This window comes from Ambystoma mexicanum, chromosome 9, assembly GCF_040938575.1.
Source record: "Ambystoma mexicanum isolate Mex_15411 chromosome 9, UKY_AmexF1_1, whole genome shotgun sequence".
NCBI classification, from domain to species: domain Eukaryota; kingdom Metazoa; phylum Chordata; class Amphibia; order Caudata; family Ambystomatidae; genus Ambystoma; species Ambystoma mexicanum.
In genome coordinates, this window is record NC_090931.1 from 256,527,691 (window position 1) to 256,549,760 (window position 22,070).

The 22,070-nt window shown below is 45.0% G+C and overlaps 1 protein-coding gene across 4 annotated transcripts in view; it reads right to left on the reverse strand.

Annotated features, from left to right (window-relative positions):
- The window catches only part of LOC138487933 (germ cell-specific gene 1-like protein), a 225,660-nt gene that overhangs the window by 111,961 nt on the left and 91,629 nt on the right, over positions 1-22,070 (reverse strand). For all 4 annotated transcript variants that reach the window (XM_069614567.1, XM_069614566.1, XM_069614569.1 and 1 more), the window contains one exon: positions 1,483-1,795. In XM_069614567.1, coding sequence (XP_069470668.1) covers positions 1,483-1,795 — 313 coding nt within the window. The remainder of the gene's footprint in view (positions 1-1,482; positions 1,796-22,070) is intronic.

The following is a 22,070-nucleotide window of genomic DNA, read 5'->3' on the forward strand; positions in this document are numbered from 1 at the left end:
GGAACCCAGATGAGGGAAAGCTTTAAGGCAATCGAGATATCCTGGTGAGGGACATGCGTTGGGGGCAGCTGATGCTTCTAGTCTTTAAAATGGAATAGAGAGCAGTAGACCCATGCCGTTGATACATGTGGGGACAGGACATGTGCTTAAAATTGATGAATGCCATTAAGAGGGACTTTAAGGCTCTGCAGCACAGGTTGCCAGAGCAGTTGCTGGTATGCTCTATTATATTGGCTAGAAGAGTTTGGAGGGGGGCTCCTAAACCAAGGGCCATCAACAGAAACATGAGAAAGAGGAAAAGAGGATTTGAATTATGGTAGTCAAAGGTTGGAAGGGGCTGTTGTCCAAAACATGTGGGGACCTAGGCTAGCTTTATGAATTAATGCTGGCAGGTTGGCACAAGATTGCCAGATGCAAGGTGATTTCAAGAATTCCATGTTAAAATGTTCAAAATAAAATGGGTTAAGGGAATAGATAGGAGTGATAGCAGCTCAGCCTACTTGACAATTTAGCTGGTACTGTATCTTTGAGGGCCAGCAGGTCAAACTTTTAGGCTAAAAAGTTCAAAGATGGGCATGAGGCCAGAATAAAATAGGAAGGCTGCAGGGGGACCTAATGGGAAAGGAAATTAGGAATTTACCAGACTGCAGAGTCAAGTGGAGGGGTATATGGCAGTAATGGATGGTTGCTAATGTTCATATAGAAAGTGGTGGGTGTTATAGGAATTTAAAGCATTACAACTCGATTTAGGTATAGGATACAGAATTTATAAGGCTGGCATAGCAACCTTTCATCCATCAATTGTCCATTCAAATATAATCTCTATGTAACAAATGGTCAGATATGAAACACATTATTATATAGCTCATAACAGAACATACATTAATTGTACTACATAAGCTAAAGAAATCGAACAGGTTAAACTTTGCATTTGCCCCTCTTAACGGTCACTTGTGGTCAATACATCTGAGTCTTAATTTTAAGCCCTACCTGCACACAGGTATAAAGTTAATGATACATTTGTATTCGTTCATGGGGATTTTCCTGACAGTATGTATAGTAATACTAGCCGTTCCTGGCGTAACATACACCGTTCTAGCATATCTGAAAGGTCAATATCGGTCAGTAATTCATAGGGTCATTTCTGTACCCCTTCTTAAATATTAGAATTACCACTGATCGCTTCCAGGAAGGGGGCGTAGGTCCCTGTGGACTTCTTAATGCTCACCACTGATCGCTTCTAGGAAGGGGGCATAGGGCTCAGTGACTTATTAATGGTCATTGAAAAGGTTATACGTTTAGGTAACTGTTTTCTTTTGAATTTAAAAGGCATATTTGTATCAGATGGAATGCGAGGTATGCACGGTATAAGAACAGTATCTAAGTTCCGTCGATTACGCGGGCCTCTATGAGGTGTCTTTGTAGATGCATAAGATTTATTTTATTTTATGAGAAAAGAAGGCTGCACTTTGGCAGTATTACCTGTGCCGAGAATGTTCTCCTCACAGGAATACCATATCCCGGTATGAAAGTATCGAAATGCGAAGCGGTCATCTCCAGTTTCCCAGCTGTAATGCACCACGTCCTGCCCAGATGCGTTGGTGTTCTCCACATGGATCGGGACCACGATGCACTTGGTGGCCTTGCCTTTGCCACAGAGGGGCTTGGGTACTTTCTGTGTTCCTTCGCACCAGTAGCTACTGAGAAGGGCTGTGGTGGACAAAGCCAAGGACAGGAGATTCAGCACCACAGCCAACACAGCACGCCGCCAGTGCAAGACTTCTGTGAACTCCATCTGTGATAACCAAGAGAAGAAAGACATTGATTGATGCTCAGAGCCTGTCGCGCAGCAGAGGCATATTATGAAAAAGAGCCTCACTCAGGTTGATGTCTCCAAGTTGGCCCTGATTTTTTAATTCATCAAATGGATCAATTAAGCATCTAACATGACACAGGGCATGTTGGGATGACGATATGAATGTATTCATTATTTACTTTAATTGAATTTTATTACAAGTTTTTCTAAAGCCTCGACATGGCACAGAAATACAACAGAGGTCCACACAAAACAAAAAACAGAGATATTGAAAAGTATTTCAGAAAGTTGAAAAACCAGCTCCTTTGGCCCATCTCTTGCCAGATCACATACGTTGGCCCTGCAGAGGTTGTGGATCTGCGGGTTTGGATTTCTTGCTCTGGATGCCATGTTGGATTAACAAGATGGCTTTAGGGTGGAATAAAACCACAGCAAGTATGGTTACATTTTAAATAGGGGTTGGCATTGTCACAACACTAAGGATAAAAGCGGTGCTGGGCACTTCTTACACTGGACATGATTGTTAAATTATTCATATGTGCTTGTAACCGCTCAAGATGTACTCTCAAAGGACTTCATCAAGAGTTTGGCGGAGCGGTAAAATGAGGCGGTAACGCTATTACTGCCACATTTTCCGTTCCGCTCAATCTAGAGTTGGGTGGAAAGGGTGAGTTTTACCTCTAGCTTTTCACTGGAGGTATAAATGTCCCCTTTCCACCCAATTTTCGGCACTATAAGGCTTATCTCAATGTGTAATACGCTGCTTATAGAATGTTTACTGCTCTAAAGTTCTTGCCAAGATTTGCAATAGGCTGAGTGGATTTTCATAAACCGGGAAATTAGCTATCCACTAACGTTGTTGCAAATTTGTATCAGTTGTGTTCCATTGAAAGAAGACATCACTGGGGGAGTTCTCGTATAGGCTGGAAGGACACTTAAATGCATTATCCTTGCCTGTTTCACTGGACAATTGGTTTACCAAATTCAGCCCCAAACTTGGGACGTGTGGTTGTTAATGTGGCATAACAAAATCAAGCCTCTGATTTGCTCCAAGTCATGAACATAGAAATGACACTGTGGAGGAAAGGCTTAAGGAAAGACACGTTTATGTACTCCCCTAGCATATAAACACTGTATACCGTTGTGCACGCACTGCAAACTGCAAAGTTTAAACCATTGCCTCTAGCTTGTGTGAGGCGAGGCAGTAGATAATACTGCGCATTTCTTTGCCCTTTACCTAGCATGTAAGAATGATATCCTTCATAGTTCTCGCTTCTGTCCTATTTCCCTTTTGGCATATGCAAGCATGTTTTGCGTTCTCGGTTTCTTATGAAAAGCAGCTTTAGTAGGCAGAAGTCATCATATTGCAAGTGCTCACGCCTTCCTCAGAACATGGGCCTCATTACAAGTGTGGCCGTGGGAAAAAAGGGCGCCAGTAGTACCGTACTGGCACCCTTTCCGGACCGCCACACTACAACTCTGTCTTCCGGGGCCGTTGCGCCAGGCAGGTTTGACCTGCCGGGTGCAAGAGACCCGGTAGGCAGAGCTGTCACGGAAGCACCTGCACTGTTAGTAATAGTGCCAGTGCTTCCGTGTCCCCATTCCCATGGGAATGGGGACTAACATTTTCCGGTGCCTGACTTCCCGATCCGCCGGAACTTGTAATGTCCCAGTGGCACTGGGAAGTCAGGAACCGGAAAAGTGCTATGAGTCTTGCGGCAACCCACCGGTAGTACCGGTGGGTTGCTGATGGACTCGTAATGACACCCCAAGTCTGAAGATTTAGGAAGTATATTCGTCGGAATCCTGCTCTGTGGCCAGGTCCATTGGCTGCCGGGCACACTTCCTGGTGATCCCCCAGGGCCCAGACAAGACTATTTCATAAGAAGGGAGAGCCGGCCAGCGTGCCCAGAGACTCAAGGAAAGCAGACAGAGCAGACGCGGAAGCAAGAGCTGATAGAAAAAGTGGGAGTTGCTGAACACAGGTAATTGTGTCAATGTCTCGTGATATCATATATTGTGTTGTTTGACATGGGTTGAGGTAAATGTTTGTCTTTTGAAATCTGGAAAAAAAACGGAAGTCTAAAGTCTGAAATCTCTCAGGAGTGTCCAAGAATACAAAAGGCAAAGTACTCTGCTTAACAAAACTGGTTATCTGAATTAGGGAAAAGTTAAAGCGGATGGCCACTGCAGTTTAAAAGCAGCGCATCTATGCCCCCTACTGATTTAAGAGAACATGAGAACGATGTGCCGGTCAGAGTAATGTAGGACCGATTAGGGATTAGGGTCAATGTGTTGTGTATGAGTGCAGAGAAAATAGTTTGGATTAGAACTCCATGATTGTCTTGTCTTAACCCATACCTCGTTACTTGAAACCCTCAATCTGCAACTCGGTTGTGACTCTGCTTTGTATTTCATGCTCTTCTCAAATCTAGTACATGAGGTGTAATAGGCTTTGTTTCTACTGATTATGTGTCTTGTCTTTGACTCTTACATACTCATGTCTTTGAAAAGCAGAAAACCGCTCTGCATCATAGGTAGCATAATGGGGGGTATATGCTGTGAACCAGCAGTAGTTTGAATCTGATCAAACACCTGTGGGTGTTTCTGAAATGTCTGTACAGGGAGTAATGGGGGAAGGGAGTGATACCTGAGCCTCTGAATAGACATGGCAGCATGGTTCAGCTAATGAGCCATACCCACACCGCCAGCCACGATGCAGATGGAGTTAGGAACATACCTGGATACATAATAATTCATACCTTGTCTTACCCCCATGAGAATGGGTTCAGGGCAAACTAGACAAGTACCACTTCCTCCTAAAGCACGTCCAGCACACTTCATGTTTACTCACTACTAGCCAATAGCATGCAAGTACCTGGAACAATGGCATGAATATGCACAGAGCGAATCACCTAAGCATTTCCCTCAGGAAGGCACATTAGATTTAGGCAGGATAATGAATTTACAAAAGGCATTAGAGAAGAATGTTGCACAAGTATACCAACGCCAATGGGATGGTTACCTAGACTGGTATACCAAAGCCACTAAAAGACAGACTGAATCTAAGACGCAAGCATTGAAAGACTCTCGAGAAAAGCTCCAGGAGCAAGTACAATCCATGAAAACCAAGTACTCTAATCTGCAGGTACCGGCCCACAAAGCTGGGAACAAACGATGATATCCCATTCTCCAAGGGGAACCCCATTAAAAGAAAGCCCCGAAGACATTTTGGACACTTATAACCCTGCTTTCTTAAATACCATGCCCAATCAATGACCATCTAGCACAGATACCACTCAACCACCAACTTATCACCAGTCCACTCCAATAAGCCTGATCACTGGTCTGTTCACCCCTGAAAGATGAGCTCAGGTTTCTAAACTGTTTTCACCTGCATCAGACACATTAGAAGGATTTCCAAACTCAACAGCCAATACCAGTTCTGGTGTATTCCCGTTCAGACAGCTCCTGCGAGGAGTTACAGTACATGCTCCACTGATTTGTTCAATATGGTTCAGCGATTCCCAAAGATACAAAAAGGCCCTGTTAAGTTCCAGGAGGAATTGCAAGTCATTGTTGATTGTTATCACCCAATTTGCGTTGACTTGAATCAGTTGTTACGAAGAGTACTGCGCACAGATACATTTACTTTGCATAAGGTGCACGCGAATTGGCCAGCTGAAGAACCTGCCAATGCTAGGGATTTGAAAATGTTCCCGGATAGACTGGTGCAAACTATTCTTAAAATGTGCCCTCAAAAGAAGGAATTGGGCCAAGATGAACTCATGTAAACAAGTAAAGGGAGAAAACCCTGCAGAATATCTCGAACAATTAAAATGCGGTTTCGTACAGTATTTTGGGATTGTTGATGCCGTGTTTATGGCACCTCCAGCCCTGCTGGCTCCGTTTGTTATGGGGTTGAAACCCCAGCTATGTGAAGGAATTAAGGCAGTAATGACAGGATGGGAAGGAAAGGAAAGGGGTTGGTCGAGGTTTTATTCTCTCTATAGTACTTCCATGATAAGGTCGAAAGACAAAAGGAAACCATGGTGGCCAAGCTCATGGTGCTGAAAACACAGAGCTTAAATCATCCCCAGGAAAGGGGAGGGTTCCTCCTTGCTCTGGGAGGGCTAAGGCAGAGATGGGGAAGAGGGAGTGGAGCGCCTTGGTCAGTCCAGTCAGAGCAAACTGCTGAAAGGTATCACTCAAAGACGTACAGTAACCAGTGCAACTATTGTAAACAGTTTTGGAACTGGAAAGCCAAATGTTCTCTGCCTTCACCACCACTACATATGATCGATATTTAGGATTGCCAAGGGGTCTCTGAGCTTGTTGCACCACATATTGATTGCTCCCTCTGCCCCATATGTTGATTGCATTGTTGCTGGTCAAAGTGTCTCATGTCTGGTTGAAACCGGGGCATCACGTTCCACACTAAAAGCTACTGAGTCTCCCCTGACACAGCACTGTAATGACTTTGGACCTGATCACGACTTTGGCGGTAACGCCGGCGGTATTACCGCCAGCGGTATTAGCCCTTCTGCCGAACTCCCCGGCGCTAATAGCGCCGGATCACGAGTTCGGCGGTAATGTAATTCCCCATTCCCCATTGAGCCCTTTCAGGAATGCCCCATTCCCCTTTGAGCTCAATGGGGAAAATTCGCACTCTTACCGCCGGTGGATTTCCCGCCAGCGGTAATAGCGCAAATTTTCAGCGGATTTCCCCCCAGCTCAGAGCTGGGACGAAATCCGCCTAAGTCCTGATTTGGCGGACCCTTAAATCTGGCGGTAATAGCGCTACCGCCGGATTTGGTACCACCCTTTCTTAGGTAGAACCAGCATATTGTTCTCTATCATTCTGCATGTATGTAACCTGTAACCTGTCATGCTATGCTTTATCCTTCCGGGAAGCCTAAGGCGCCTCAGCCTGTATGTCAAACTTCTTACATATTCACATATTCTTGTAACAGCGCCTCGATGTCCCTGCGCTGCAAGTGCGCGATACAAATGCAAATAAATAAATATATTTAAGGGTTACCGCCAAAGTCGTGATCAGGCCCTTAGTGTCCACCCCATTTATGGTCATGATAGGCGTAATTTCTGACCACCCTGCCATTTTGCTGAGCCCTTGTTCTCCTGTGAATTTGTTTGGACTAGATGTATTATGTAAACTCTGCACTAATCACTATTCCCCTGTTGGTGTATATCTGGACGTCCCCGCTCATAGAGAGCATGAAGAGTTGGCAGTGTTACAGGAAATCACCAATCCAGACCATAGTGACAGAACCAGCACCCACTGTCTGCGGCAGGGGCTGTTGGATCAGGTCCCAGTCAAATTATGATTAACGCATGCAAAAGATACTGGGTGTATGGCTAATTCTGAGCTAGTTAAAATCCCTTTGAATCCCGCCACTCCCGAGCCATGTGTACCTCAGTATCCTATTTACTGATAAGCTAAAGAAGGTATCCGCCCTCTGATACAATCCCTTCTCCAACAAGGTATCATTGTGCCGACCCGCAGTCCCTGCAATATTCCGATCTTGCCTATGAAGAAGCCAGGTAAAGAGGTTTATCATTTTATTCAGGATTTACGTTTGGTTAATGCAGCCGTGTTGCCAACCTTTCCAGTGGTACCCAATCCAGCTACCATTTGCCATGTATTCCATGTACAGCCATGTATTTCACAGTTTTAAAGTTGTGTTCAGCATTTTTCTCCATACCCATACATCCTGATAATCACTGGGCCTCATTTTGAGTTGGGTGGTGCAGTAAAAATGTGGCAGTAATACTGTTACTGCCTTATTACTGCGAGGCACTCAACTATGATTTTGGTGGAAAGTTGGAGGGTTCGCCTCCAACTATGAGCTAGAGGCACCTGTCTGCCAAATTTCAGCTGAACTACCGCCAATGAAATTACTGCAGTGGCAATCCAGCCAAAATCCCCCATGGAGTCCTATTTATGTATTTATTTATTATTGTGGTGTGGCTACATTAAGAAACCTTACACAAAATTCATTGCAAAATTTTAAATCCACCTAAAAGAAATCTGTTATTTAAAAGCAATGGTCCTCATTAAAAGTATGGCGGAGCGTCAAAGGTTTAGTGGTACCGGAATTACTGTCACTTTTCCCACTCCGCCATATCATGGGCATGGTCCTGAAGTGGGGGATTTACCTCCAGCAAAAAGCTGGCTGTAAATATCCCAACTCTTTCAAGAATTGGTGGTATTACCGCGGTCGAATTAGTGCTGCAGTAATTTCACCAAAAAAGCCCCATAAAGTCCAATGGACTCTAAAATAATGTGGATTCACATTGCCACTGCCACTTGTATTCTGGCGGTAATTCCATTGGACCAAATGGCGTTAACAGTAAATCTGTTTGGCGGTATTCCAGTGGATTTACCACCAGAATACTGCCCAACTCGTAATGAGGCCCAGTGTTTCAAACTCAAAGTACCTGACAGTACACTAAAATTAATTATTACATCCTTTGAAATTAAAATTCACTTATACAGCCATATTGTCAACCATCATTTAAGCAAAAAAGATTTTTCACTAAAAAGGAAAATCCCCCAAGCATGCCAAAATGTCTCTCATAAATGCTAGAAGAGCCCCAGAATATGAAATCGAAGGGGTGCTTATGAGACTAGACCATACATTTTCCACAAATACAGTCAAGGTAGAGGCCAGAAATTGAGCAAAATAAAACAGACTCTGGGAAATTAAAGGCACACATTTAAAAAGAAGGTGAAACAATTATTCCTTTTCCTCAGTTTTAAAAATCCTGCAAGTGAGGTCCACTAGCAGCAATAAAGGACCTATAACCTCCAATGTTGGATAACAATTCAATCTAAATTTAAGAAGTCCATCCCTGAATTAACGAGATGGGGACTTCACTATGTATGATTGAGGACAAACAGCAGGAGAACACCATTAAATACATTCTGCCAGAATTTTGAAGAGTGGACGTTTTTTGTTTCAAAACTTTATTTTTATTTTCATAGGAGGAGAGCAGTTACTACACATTAACTTCATGGTATCTTCAACACATCGTATAGCCTTGTATTGCCATTGTGATCATAAAATAATTACAACCAAAGTCCTTCGCTATAGTTTCAGATAGTACGTTCTGGTATAAAATCTATCCATCCCCCAACTTTGTGCCTCCTCCCTCCCGCTTCCCTCTCCCACCCTATCCCCAAACAAAATGGTTCAGTCTCTGCGTCATTAGGTCCTGTAGCGGTTGTGAGGTATTACTTCTCTAGTCCTAGTGTTTTCTGGGAGCCCTCCCCTTGTCCACCGTCATCCCCTTGGGATTTTACTTCAGGATTGCTCTGAATGTTGCAATTAATCGTTTCGGTCCAGGGCATTGTGAGAAACCAGAAGGTGTCTCACCCGCTAGTCCTCAAGGATCTGTCAGCCTGGTGGCCAGGACACGGCCATCGCTTTTGGAACCAGTTACTGGGGGTGGACCAGTGCGGGAGGATCACCTGGGTGAGGGATCTTTGGGGAGTGAGAGTGGGCAACTGATGGCGAGACAACTTTACTCCATCCTACCAAGTAGGATATATGGAACCCCCCCATTTTCCTGCATGGACATTTTCACATGGACAGCCAGATCTGGGAGAAAACAGACTCACACCTGAGCCATATACCTGGCATGTCCTATGACTATGGTCAGGCAATTAGTGGTAACCATTCACACCTGACTTCCATTAAACTTTCCCACATAGATGAAAGGTGGAGCTTGAGAGCACACTCTGAGCGAGGCAAAGCACAAGAAGGAACAGCATTTTCGAAATGGCAGCTTAACGAGGGACGTAAAACGGCAAATAATGAAGGGTGCACAAGGAGGGAGTTACCCTTGACCTTTCTGACAGGGAGTGGTTACTTGCTAGATACCTTTGGATTTTAGAGCATAAGGCCAAGAAACAAGACGGATGAATCCTGTATTGTGTGTCAGAGATACCCAGGTCCCTCCTTCATGGCTGATAGCGTATGAGAGAAGCAGCATCTACTGTGGTACCGTCCTTGGCTCCAAGATCAAAGAAGGATCAACACAGCCGGTGAGTTGGGGAAACCGATGCAAGACCGGTCTGTGTTGAAGTCAAGGTTACAAGCGGCAACAGTGTATACAAAGAGCAAGGATAAAGATTGTTGAACACGTGTGATGAATAACTCGAGGACAGCCTAACGGTGGATGGATGTTTGAACTGTAACAAAGAAGATACAATAGAAGTGACAAAGTGGTACAGCACTGCAAGGGTGCCCAATCAGAGGTCTCTATAGGATATTCATCCAAGAAGTGACAGGATTGAAAGTAAAAGATAAATAATAAGAGTTGATATGAACCAAAGTGGTCCTGCGATGGTTTATGCAAAACCCATTGCACAATCAAAAGTCTTCGGTTTTTGAGACAAAGGAATCTGAGCCCGAACGAGGTGGTTCTGTGGTCACAGCCTGAAACAGGGACACCAACTGTGAACATTGATACAAAGGGATCTGAGCCTGAATGAGGGGATCTGTGGTCCAAGCCCAAATGAGGAAGACCAACCATGAAGATTGTGCTAAAATGATCTGAGCCCGAACAAGGGGATCTTTGGTCCGAGCCCGAATGAGGGAGACCACTTGTGAACCTGTGAATGTGAAAATCCTGATAGAAAAAGGAACTTTGTTGTTTGTTATGTCAGGCCCTCTGCAACAAGAGGTTGTCATTGGGTGAAATACTTTGTCAGAAAGGTACTGATACCTGTGCTTTGAACTGTTTCCTCTTGGTCAAAAAGCCAGAGTGTGTGTGAAGACTTGAAATGAGGCCCTGTACACATGCACTAGGCTACCAATGGGGTATGTAGAATGCCGCACCCTGTTTCCCAGCTTTTAAAATAAAATCTTGATTCAATACAGTTTCCAGGAGAGTCGGGCTGGTGCAGTACGCATATGATCTGCTTATATCCTGCCCCTCCTTGGAAGCTTGTGAGGAAGACACACTTGACCTGTTAAAACTGCTCACTGAAAGAGTCAAAAGGCATCTAATGACAAATTACGGTTACGTTTTCCCTTGTGTGTGATACCTGGGACATGAGATTTCTGCTGGGGAAAGACGCAATGATCCAGAAAGTCCCTATACCCCGGACCAAGAAGCAGATGAGGTTGTACATCTGCATGGTAAGTTTCTGCAGACAATGGGTCCTGGGATATGTATCCATAGTTAAGCCCCTTCAGAACCTCATGCATGATTCTACCCACAAGCCCCTGCCATTGTCAGAGGAAGCAGAAGATGCCTTTGTCACTATTAAGTAAGCACTCATAACAGCTCTGCCTTTAGAGCTGCTGGATTATAGTAAGCCCTTTGTCTTGTTTTGCTCTGAGCGCAATGGGTTTGCTCAAGCTGTGAAGACTCATTTAAACGGTGAGAAGCACTGACTTGTATCCTACCACAATGTAGCTCTAAATCCAGTAGCCATGTGTATGCGAGCTATCACGGCTGCTGCCCTATTGATAGAGAAAACTGACTCCGTATCCAAGGACATCCTGTCGCGATTTAGGTACCCCATTCAGTCATTGTTACTAAAAGAGACGAAACAACATGTGTTGAATTCCCACGTTACACAATATGAAAAGCTACTAATTTCTGCTGCCAATGCAACCCTGAATTGCTGTTCAGTACTGAACCCTGCCCCAATGTTACCAACCCCTGAAAATGGGCAGCCGCATGACTGTGAAGTTGTTGTGGAGACACATTTGTCACCCCGTGTTGATCTGGTTGATGTACCCTTGCTGAATCCGGACCTTATTCTGTTCACTGATGGATCTTGTATCCATGTCCCAGAAGCTGGGGAATTGTTTTTTGAATAGTTAGTAGGTATCCACCATGCTTTTCTAGAAGCATATTGATTACCTATGGGCAAATCAGTACACATTACCGAGCTTGTGGACCTCACCCGTGAGTGTATGCTGGCTCAAGGTTGATCAGCAAGGATCTATATCGACTCCATGTACGCTCGCAGAGTGGTCAACAACTTTGGAGTTGTCTGGAAGCAGCGTGGATACTTGCCCTCCACAGGCACTCCAATATTTAATGGGAAATATATTGCAGCTCTAGTGAATTCGTTGTTACTTCCTGAAACAATGGCTATAGTGAAATGCAAAGGTTACGACCCCTCACAGTCCTTTACTGCCAAAGGAAATGCTTTAGCTGTTGATACAGCTCAGTCAGCGGCATTGAAAGGGCCTTTGGCTCTTAATGAATTTCTTGTTTGTGGTGCAGTTCCATGGTCCCTTATCCCTTTCCTTTCCAGTCTGGCAATTTTCCAAGATCAAGTTCCAGAGACTCAGAAGATGACCCAGACTAAAAGTAGGTATAGCATGGGATTAGACTCACTGTGGCATTCTCCAGACGGCCACCAGGTGGTACTCAAGGTAATTCTCCCCTATCTGGTAAGTGAAGTTCACGGCATGGCTCAATCAGATAGAAAATCCATGATTACCCAACTCCAGCAGGACTGGATAGGTCCTGGTGAAGCCTGTATGGCTCAGCGTTATTGTGAAAATTGTGTTACCTGCTTCACATACAATTTTGTGAGAGCAGTGCATATGAAGCTGTCTGCACACCCTGTACTGGAAGGTCAGTTTTTACATGGGCTGTGTAAGGAACTCATGGTGGCAATAGAAATGAGAGATACAAGTGATCACAGTTCAAGGGTGTTTGTTGAACTATAACTGCATGGTGGAAAAACGCCTAACCTAAACCTAAATCTAAGATGGAAGCAAGCGTCGAGCATCAAATGAAAAATAAGGCAGTCCTCGTGGCGTTGTGTCAAAATAAAAGGGCCTATGCTAAGAAAAACCTATTGCCAATTCCTTACAACTAAATACAGAAAGAGTGTGGGATAGGGTATCACAATAAAGGAAACAGTGCTCAAATAATAAGTCCTGACGCTTTCAACAAACAACCACAAAAGTTCTGTTCTATGAACACTTTGGGTGATGGCTTAACCTCTGGGTCCTCCTCTTCTGGGTGCAGACCCCTCAGAAATTGTATTCAACAAATTTACAAGACAGTTCCCTTCTCATTGAACTTTGGGTGACAGATTTTCACCACTCGGTCTCCCTCGGCCGGCTTCGGATCCCAAATGACAAGAGGGACACCTCCCTTCCTCTTGTCTTGCAATATTTCTTGCTTTCACAAATCTTAATGGGGGTCATTATGAGTCCGGCGGTAGTCATTTTTTTTCCGGCGCCCGGCAATGGGGACTTACCGAGGAATTACAGCCTCGGCAGTCCCGGTAATTCCTCATTGCCGGGCACCAGAAAATATGACTCCCCATTCCCATTTGAGTCCCGTTGGACTCAGTGGGAATGGGGAGGACGGATGCACCGGCACCATTCATGAATGGTGTTGGTGAATCCGTCAAGGTCTGCGAGCGAGTACCGTTACGCCAGCCAGGTCAGACCTGGCAGGTGAAAAGGCACCCGCTCGCAGAACTCGTAGTTTACCATTGTTTCCGGACCGGCAACCTTACAATGAGGCCCAATGTCTTTTTAAACAGGGTTTCAGGCTTTTCCCCTCAGTACTGGTTTCCCTTTGTTCACTTTCACCACCTTTTGGTTGTCGGTTTCCCTCTGTTGGGTTGACTCTCACCGACTTTTGGTCATTGGCGTCCCTCTGCCGGGTTCACTCTCACTTTCACTATGCAGTATTCACTTCCCTTAGCTTTCGCAATCATCTGCCGGTCAAAGACTTTCGACGGTACAGAGAATTTTACAAGACCCCTGTATGACCATTTTGTCCTTTCTTTGCCTCTTCCCAAGGCCTTCTGATTACGGTAGTCTTTACCGTTGGGTAATCACCCAGAGGTTTCCAAGTAAGCACCCACGTGGTGCCAGATTACTCTGTCGCAAGTTTTCCACTCCTTTGTTACTAGTATTACTTGCTTTTCAAAGTTCAATTTAGCCTTTGGCTACTTTTCGTTCAACACAGTTCGGTTTCTTATTGACACTCCCCTTGACTCACTGACTGTGATGAACCGCTTGGCTTCAAGATTGGTACTGCTGAGACAAGTGTCTCTCCCCGGCTTGGTAATCAGCGGAGCGAGGGTCTTGTGTACCATTGACATCTGCTGCAACACACGTTGGCCTTTGTTTGTGGTTTTATGTTTCCGTCTGTGGAGGCTTCGCGGTCTTGATCGGAAAGGGCAAGGTTACTTCTATCCTTGTCACCCTCTCAGAGTGTTTCGCCTCCTCTTAAACTGCTGTGCTGAGTTAGCTCTAATGCTGTGCGGACTGCCTTGCTCGTCTTGGGCTGTTGTGCTCCACCATTTATCTTTGTTGGGAAAGGAAAGGGCCATCAGGTGTGTGTGATTATGGATGAATGCCTGACTTTGCCTGACCCTTGGGTTGGGACATGTCAGGTAAACAGGTTATGCATTAGTCTGTTGTCTTTTATATTGGGAGAAAGGGTGGCTATCGAAAAAAAGGGGAGAGGCAGAGTTTCCAAATGTTCTATGTGGTAGGATGAGGGAAAGGTGTTATATGGAATTGTAGCTTTTGTACCAGGGGATTTGATAAACTTAGAAGGGTGCGATTGATAGGATTTGTGAGACAAACGGGAATGACCAAGATTACTATCTTGAAACAAACAAGGCAGATTGTGGGAACGGTAGTGTTTTGTCCTAGTAGACTGAGTGTTCGGAAAAGAAAAACCAGAAGGAAGTGGAGACGAAGGATGGGGAGTATTTGGGTGGAAAACAGGAAAACAAGATTTTTGGGAGTTGTGGGTTTTGAGTGCAACAGGGTTTGGGTTCCCATGGTATCTATCAGAAACGGAGGGTTAGTTGGATTTGAATAAGGGAGATCTTTTAGGTGAAAGGGAGGTTGAGTTGGTGCAACCTATAAAAGCTTCAGGAAGCTCGCCTTCCTCGTCCCTTTCTTTGGCATAATACTGCGTCTCACCTTGGATATTCCCACAAGCATAACCCCAGGCTCCTCTACCCAGGTGATCCTCCCTCACTCGTCCACCCCCAGGGTTGGGATCTGAGAGCGCCAGCCCTCCCCTTACCACCTGAATAAGGGACCCCCTCAGGGTTCTCACAGCTGACAGACTTCATACAGCTCCATGCAAGTATGACCTAGCTCTACATTTTGGTCCTTGTTGATGTGTTTTCTGGGTGGGTGGAGGCCTATCCGTGTAGGAAAGCAGATGTTGTCACGGTAGCCAAGAAATTACTAGCCAAGTTTATACCTCTGTTTGGGTTGCCTTTTAGTATAGACAGCGACCGATGCACCCATTTTACCAGGCAGGTGATTAGGGAAGTCTGCAAACCCCTGTGACTAATTCACCAGTTCCAGTGTGCTAACCACCTGTGTTCAAGCGCACACGTAGAACATCAAAATGGCAGGCAAGTTAAGGCAGTCCAATGTGTGTAAAGAAACAGGGTTGAAGTCGCCCCAGCCTTGACCATGGTTTTGTTTGCTATGAGAAATAACCCACAGCGTAAACATAGATTGTCGGCTCATGAAATCCTAACTTGTCGTCCTATGAGAATGAGAACTGCACCACCAGCAGTTCCCCATGTTTAGAATTTATCATTAGAGAATGACACATTGATCAAGTGCTGTTGCATGTTGATTAAAACTGTTTGATCTCTTCATGCACTGGTCCCTGAAGCCCTGTGGAAGAATACCAGAGATTCAGTCGTTTTGAACAAAGTCAAGTTAATCGCCATTGGATCTGACTTCTCAGCGACAATGAATTTGCCTGCGGTGGCAGTGCAAGAACAGAGAACCCACTGCTGCAACTTACCCGGCATCCATACGTTTTGGCCTTTGCTGCTATCGTTTGTCGGTCATGCTTTTTGTTACTATGACCCATATATTTGCCTCGCTCTTGTACTTCAAGTATTTATAGTGTGGGCTGTTAGTTGGAACTTTGGAACAGTGTCGTATTTTGTTGCTTCTTCACAGAGCCCATGAACTTTGAACCAGAAGTCAGTCTAGCGGACTCCTTTCACCTGTGCCCTGTATCCTATTAGCATGGATGAACTGAAATGAACTTTACCCGCAGGCCACGAACTGTGGCCACAAAATATTACAGTTAATTATAGGCCCTGAAGGCCCAAGAAGTGGACCTGGTGCTTATCATGTCAGACTGTATCTATGTTATTGTTGTGATTCTTAAAATGGTGATATTGGGCCTCATTACGAGTTTGGAGGCTGCCTCCAAACCGGGCTCCATTACTGGGTTCCTTCAATGAGGAATAACCGGGTCATTCCAACATTGGAGGACCCGGTTATTCCTCCTTGAAGGAACCATTTCCCATTCCCATTTGAGCCCCCATAGGGCTCAATGGGAATGGGGAGGGAGGTAATAATGGGTACATTACAAATGGCCCGTTATTACCTCCCTCTTCCCCTCACGGGACGCGGAAAGGACATCTGGTTTTACCGGACGTCTGTTCCAGGTCCCGCAAAGGGAACCTCGTAATTGGCACTCACGTAATGAAGTGTGCCGGTCCCGTAACGGCACCCTTCATTACGTGAGTGCCGGGTCGTAATGAGGCCCATTTTCTTGCTTAACTGTGTCCAATACCTTTCACACCCATGGGTCTGCACTGAAAATACTTATCTACACCTATTGTGGCAGTATGCCTGCATATTCAGTCTGTATGATTATTCTGTTTGTGCCCATTTACCACACAATCTATCCTCCAGGTTCCCTATCACCCTCATCTCCATGTCTGTTTGGATATCAGGATGGTGATCCAGTCCATGGGTCCAGGATCATATAGGGATGCTCATTCCCACTCGGTTTTTACTGGTCCTATGAAGTTACCCACCCTAGACCAAGTACGCATCAAACCAGCCGCACTTCATCTGTCCTTCCTGGCAGTTGATCTTCTATGCTATACCAACCAAGGATATCTATACATGGAAACTAGCAAGTGTCAGTATTACCTGTCCGTTAACCCTAGTGTGGTGATTAATAATGTAACCTTTGCCTTTGAACAGGATTTTCAATTTTCCCAATCCAGGTACGCTGCAAATTCCTGACCCTACTTCATCTGTGGGGATATGGCTTATCCCTGGTTTGGGAGGGAGTGGTTACATGAGATATATTCTTCCTGCAATGCACCACACTCCCATCTTTCCTGCCCAAACCCACCCACAGAGAAGCACCGATTGGAAAACCTTTGTTGCAGAAGTGGGACATATGATAGCAGCACTTAGGGTTAAAATAAATAGAGACCGGTTGCACGACTGTCACGTTAGTGGAGGATATCGGAAATCCTCCTAAAAAGGAGGGAATCAGACCTCAAACGGGATTAAACTCAACCAAACACAGCACCCAAAGAAGGCACTTTGGACTCAGTTAGACTTCTATTCCCCTGACACCATTCAAATTACAACGTTCTCTATCCAAACATACCATTTTTTCCTGGAGAAACCCACACTCTAATATACAAAAATACATTTGCATACTATTATAACATCATTAAAAACACAAAAATCATTTTTCCACAATTGATGAATCTCACCTAATACAGTTGCAGAAATTAATTAAACAAAAGCTTGGTGATGTGGTTAGTAAAGTTTGCTGATATGATGTTCACATTAAAGTCATTTTATCCTTGGCAAAATTCCACTAACAGATCCCAGCATAGGTCTGAACTCAAGTGCTATACCGCTCTTCGGTGGCCGTTTAAGTGGACACAGTCACCTGTTTCATATATATTGGCCAAACCTGGTTGGCACACACAAAAGGCCATAATACATCGTTTGGCTTTGTGTTTTACATCTCAGACACCTCTGTCTTAGTTATGCAATGTGTTTTAGAAAAAACTAAATGTTGACACTGGTGTGTTTCGGCCTATTGCTTCGGGGTCTGCTCTCTTTATGGTGTGCCTCTGTCATTTTATCTTACGGATTTCATCAAGACACAAGAAGACTTTTGCCCCAAATTCATTTTACACTGATGGTGCTTCTGAACATGGTTGGGAAGAACCTTCTTTTTTCATTTGCAGCTTTTGGTACCCTTCATTTGATGTCCCTTTTCTTGCATCTGATGCTGTTTTCAATTCCTAAATGTTCTTTAAATCTAATATTGCGTTCAACACTTAAATGTGTATATCTTTCAGATTGCTTCTCCTCCCGAATTTCAATCTTCCATTCAGGGGCTATCCATTAAAGTTACATGGATGCTTCCATTAAGTGACACTCTCACCACTTTGGGTCAGACACTCTTTTCTGGTCTTTTAGCTGGAATACTTATATGTTGCTATAGATGATGAAGTAAAGGAGACTGCATAGTTGTAAACAACTCCAGACCAGCCAGAAACTAAAGTTGTGTGATATCACAAATGCCACTGCAGTCTCCTTGTCCTTGTTGTCCTGTGAACAAATAGCCATCCAGACTATGGTGCTCCAGAATCGTATGGCTCTAGATATTGTTCTAGCCTCACAAGGAGGTGTCTGTGCAGTTGGAAAAAGTAAGTGCTGTGCTTTTATACTAGGTCACGCAAGCAACATCACTGACATCATCGCCCACATTCGACATACTGCAATCCTCCTGTACACTAGAATTGCGACTTCCTGGTCCTCTGGGTCTTAGATTGTAGATCTGTTGGGAGCCGTTGGTGTTCCTATTGGCCAGAGCTTGATTTTGACAGTGATTATCATTTTTAGTCTGTCCCGTTTGTCAATGGTCTGTAAATGCAAGAGTATGCAATACCTGTTCTGGAGTTTCCCAAACTGCACAAGTGCTCTACTGTCGTGTTACTGAAGACACGATGCGTTACGACATTAGAGATGTGTGTAATGAGACTGAAGTGAAAGTCTCATAGGAAGGGACTGTGAAGGAAAGGTTTAAGGACTGTACTCCCCTAGCATATAACCACTGTATACCACTGCGCATGCAATCCAAACTGCCGTGTTTAAACCGCTGCTTCTAGCTTGTGTGAGGGGAAGCAATAGATGGTATTGTGCATGTCTTTGCTATGAAAGCCATTTGCCTAGCATGTAAGAATGCTCGCCTTCAGAGTTCTAGCTTCTGATGTAATTCCCTTTTGGCATATGCAAGCCTGTTTTACGTTCTTGCTTTCTTATAAAAAGCGGTGTGATGCTTTAGGGAGTATATTCACCTCTACTAAATGTATTACCATATGCTGTCCTCCCTGATAACACTAACTAGCACGGCAGATTGCAGCTGGCATCAAAGGCTTGTATAATGAGGGGTTGTTCTCTGTCAGCAACAATGTTTCAAGGTGAGACCTTGCCCGGATGGGACCACCCCTTCCATTAAAACCAATGTGAGCTTTTGGTTATAAAAGCAAGGTGCTCGGGGGAATGGGGGGTTGGGGGGAGTTCACTTGTGCCGTAGTCTTATGCTGACGTTGGCTATGTTTTGTTACTACTTTGTTAATAAATTGGTTACCAATCCACCAGAATCGTGAGTGGTAATTTCTCCACCACAACACTATCTCCCAGCATATTGATTGGCCAGAATTGTATTACCAGAATGCACTATCAATGGGCCAACGAGCAAGCACTAATGCAGCTACCTCTGCTCAGAAATTCGAAGGACTAGTTAAGAGCTACAACTCTATACCTTGGAATGAGCACAACATGCTTCCTTTTGCCAGCCTAGGCCGGCTAGGTCAGGGTTGACCGCAGAGGTTGGCTCCACTAGTGTCCCCAGCTCAACGTCACTATAATCCCGCCTACATACGTAGCACACCTACAGGTCACTGAATGCATTACAACAAGAAATAATAAGCGGCACCCACTGGATTGACTGCACAGGGCTCAAATTGCAGTCTGGGACTTTTCTCAATCATTCGCCCCAGAATTGCTTACTTGCCCGCAACTCTAAACCCCCAGAATAGGTTGCTACCGGACTGTGTTGGATGGCCACTTGTTTTTGGATGTGAGTTACCATGAATGATTTATCTTTATCTTAATCCATTACATTATTGTTAGCCAGCCACCTCTTGCCCCTGCCCAGGGGGCACAGTCAACAATGCTATTAAGGGTAAGCTATATGGGATTTTTACCCCAGTTATTCCCAACAACCCTTGTGAAAAATCCAAGATCACTAGGTGCTGCATTTTTCAAGTGCATGGCGCTCCCTTCAGACAGGTGCAGGCCAGACTGGGTAAGTCCCTGCATTGGTGGTTATGTGTATTCAGAACATTGCACACTACCTCCAACCCACCTCGTTTCCACAACATGCTCTGTACAAATCAGTGCCTCCACTTTCAAGATAAGTAATGCAATATACAAACCGCTCCATCCCAAGCTAAACTAGATGAACAAGGTAAGGTACTGTTCACAACTATATATGTCTTGGTAAATACTAGTATTTCTGACAGTTGATCGCTGTCCAGCTGCTCTATTTTGAAAGATGTACCCTCTGAGGCTCCATCTAATTTGGTCTCTGTCTCTTTCCTATTGGACCCTGAATCCACTGACGGTGCCATCGTTCCTGTGATTAGCTGCTATTTCTAAAAATGCACTGTTAGTCACAGTAGCTGCAACCCAACCCAGTCTAGTCACATCAGAGATACAGGGCCTCATTAGGAGTTTGGAGGCAGCCATGCCCTTAATGGGGAAATACCGGGCCATTCCGACCTTGGAGGGCCCGGTATTTCCCCATTCAGGGAACCCGGACCATCCCCATTCCCAATCGAGCCCCCATAGGGCTCAATGGGAATGGGGAGGGAGCTAACAACGGGCCCGTTAATAACGGGCCCATTTTTAGCTCCTTGGTCCCCTCGTGGGACCCGCAAAGGATGTCTGGTCTGACCAGAAGTCCAGAGCGGGTCCCACAAGGGAACCTCGTAATAGGGTGGTATGGGTTTAACGGCGCCGGCACCTTTAACGGCGCCGGCACCTTTAACGGCGCCGGCACCTTTAACGGCGCCGTTAAATCCATACCGCCAGGGTCCTAATGAGGCCCATAGTCACTTGTGAGCAGACTGTACAGAATCATCCAGGCTCCCCATTGGCTTTCCTAGAGGCACTTCAGTTCGGCAACTCCACGCCCTTAAACTGCTCGATTTACCCTTGAACCCGTAAGACATGAAAGATTTATTTGTACTTATTTATAGATTATTTACATCACACTTAATGCCGAAATCCTCCAGCTCTTTAGTGCTGGATAGTTGGCAAATATGCCAACAATACCCATTCCATTTGGGAGACACTCGTCCAGTACTGGTTTTAACTTTGCATTCTGGGACTTGTAGAAATGAGATGCCTCCGCGCCTGCCCCGGCGTTTGCCATATTACAGCCCCCATCCGGCTATGCCAGGAGCTCCTGCATGCTTGCCTAGCACCAGAGTGGCCAGGGTCCAGGATGCCCTAATCAAATTGCCCTTTCTGTATGGCACCATAAACAGCTGTTCTGCGGTTCCCCCTGGCAGAATGCATATATACCCTTCCTGTAGTAACATAAGGACTGTTTTCCCTTTTAAAACACACACACACAAACTCACACACACAAACTCACACAATGCTTTGTCTACTTCTTAATCCTTATTAGTGATCAAGTGTGCATGAAAGTAATCCACGAGCGTACAACGAGCATCCCTTGAGCTGTGATAATGAGAAAATGTCTTCATTTACTACAGACTTCTCATAAAAGCACCACTCAGCTACTCTGGACACATCGGCCCTCATTCCGAGTAGGGCGGTAAGGGATACCGGGCACCGGTAAGGAGACCGGTGCCGGTAATCCCTTACCGCCCTACTACGAGGTCCCTTAGAGGGTCCCTTCCTTAACACCTGGTCTGACCAGGCGTTATGGAAGTGAGCCGTTAAGGGACCAGGGCAAAAATAACGGGCTTGGCATTTGCCGGCCCGTTATTTGCACCCTCACCATTCCCATTGAGCCCTATGGGGGCTTAAAATTAAATAAAAAATGAGAAAATAAATGGCCCTATGGGGGCTCAAATGGGAATGGGCAATGGTTTGGTGAATGGGGATTTACCGGTCCCGCCAAGGTCGGACTAGACCGGTAAGTCTTCATTTCACCAAACCGGAGTCGGTACCAGTATGGGAGGCAGTCATGGCACAAATAGCGCCATGACTACCACCATACTCGGAATGTGGGCCATCGTATATAAAGTATTTTGCAGATTTTGACATTTAAGTGCATAATTATGTATATGGTGCTTATGTTTCATAAAAAGGGCAGTTATTATAAAATGTTTCATTTTCTTAATACAAAATGGTTTAGGATATATATTTTTCCCGTG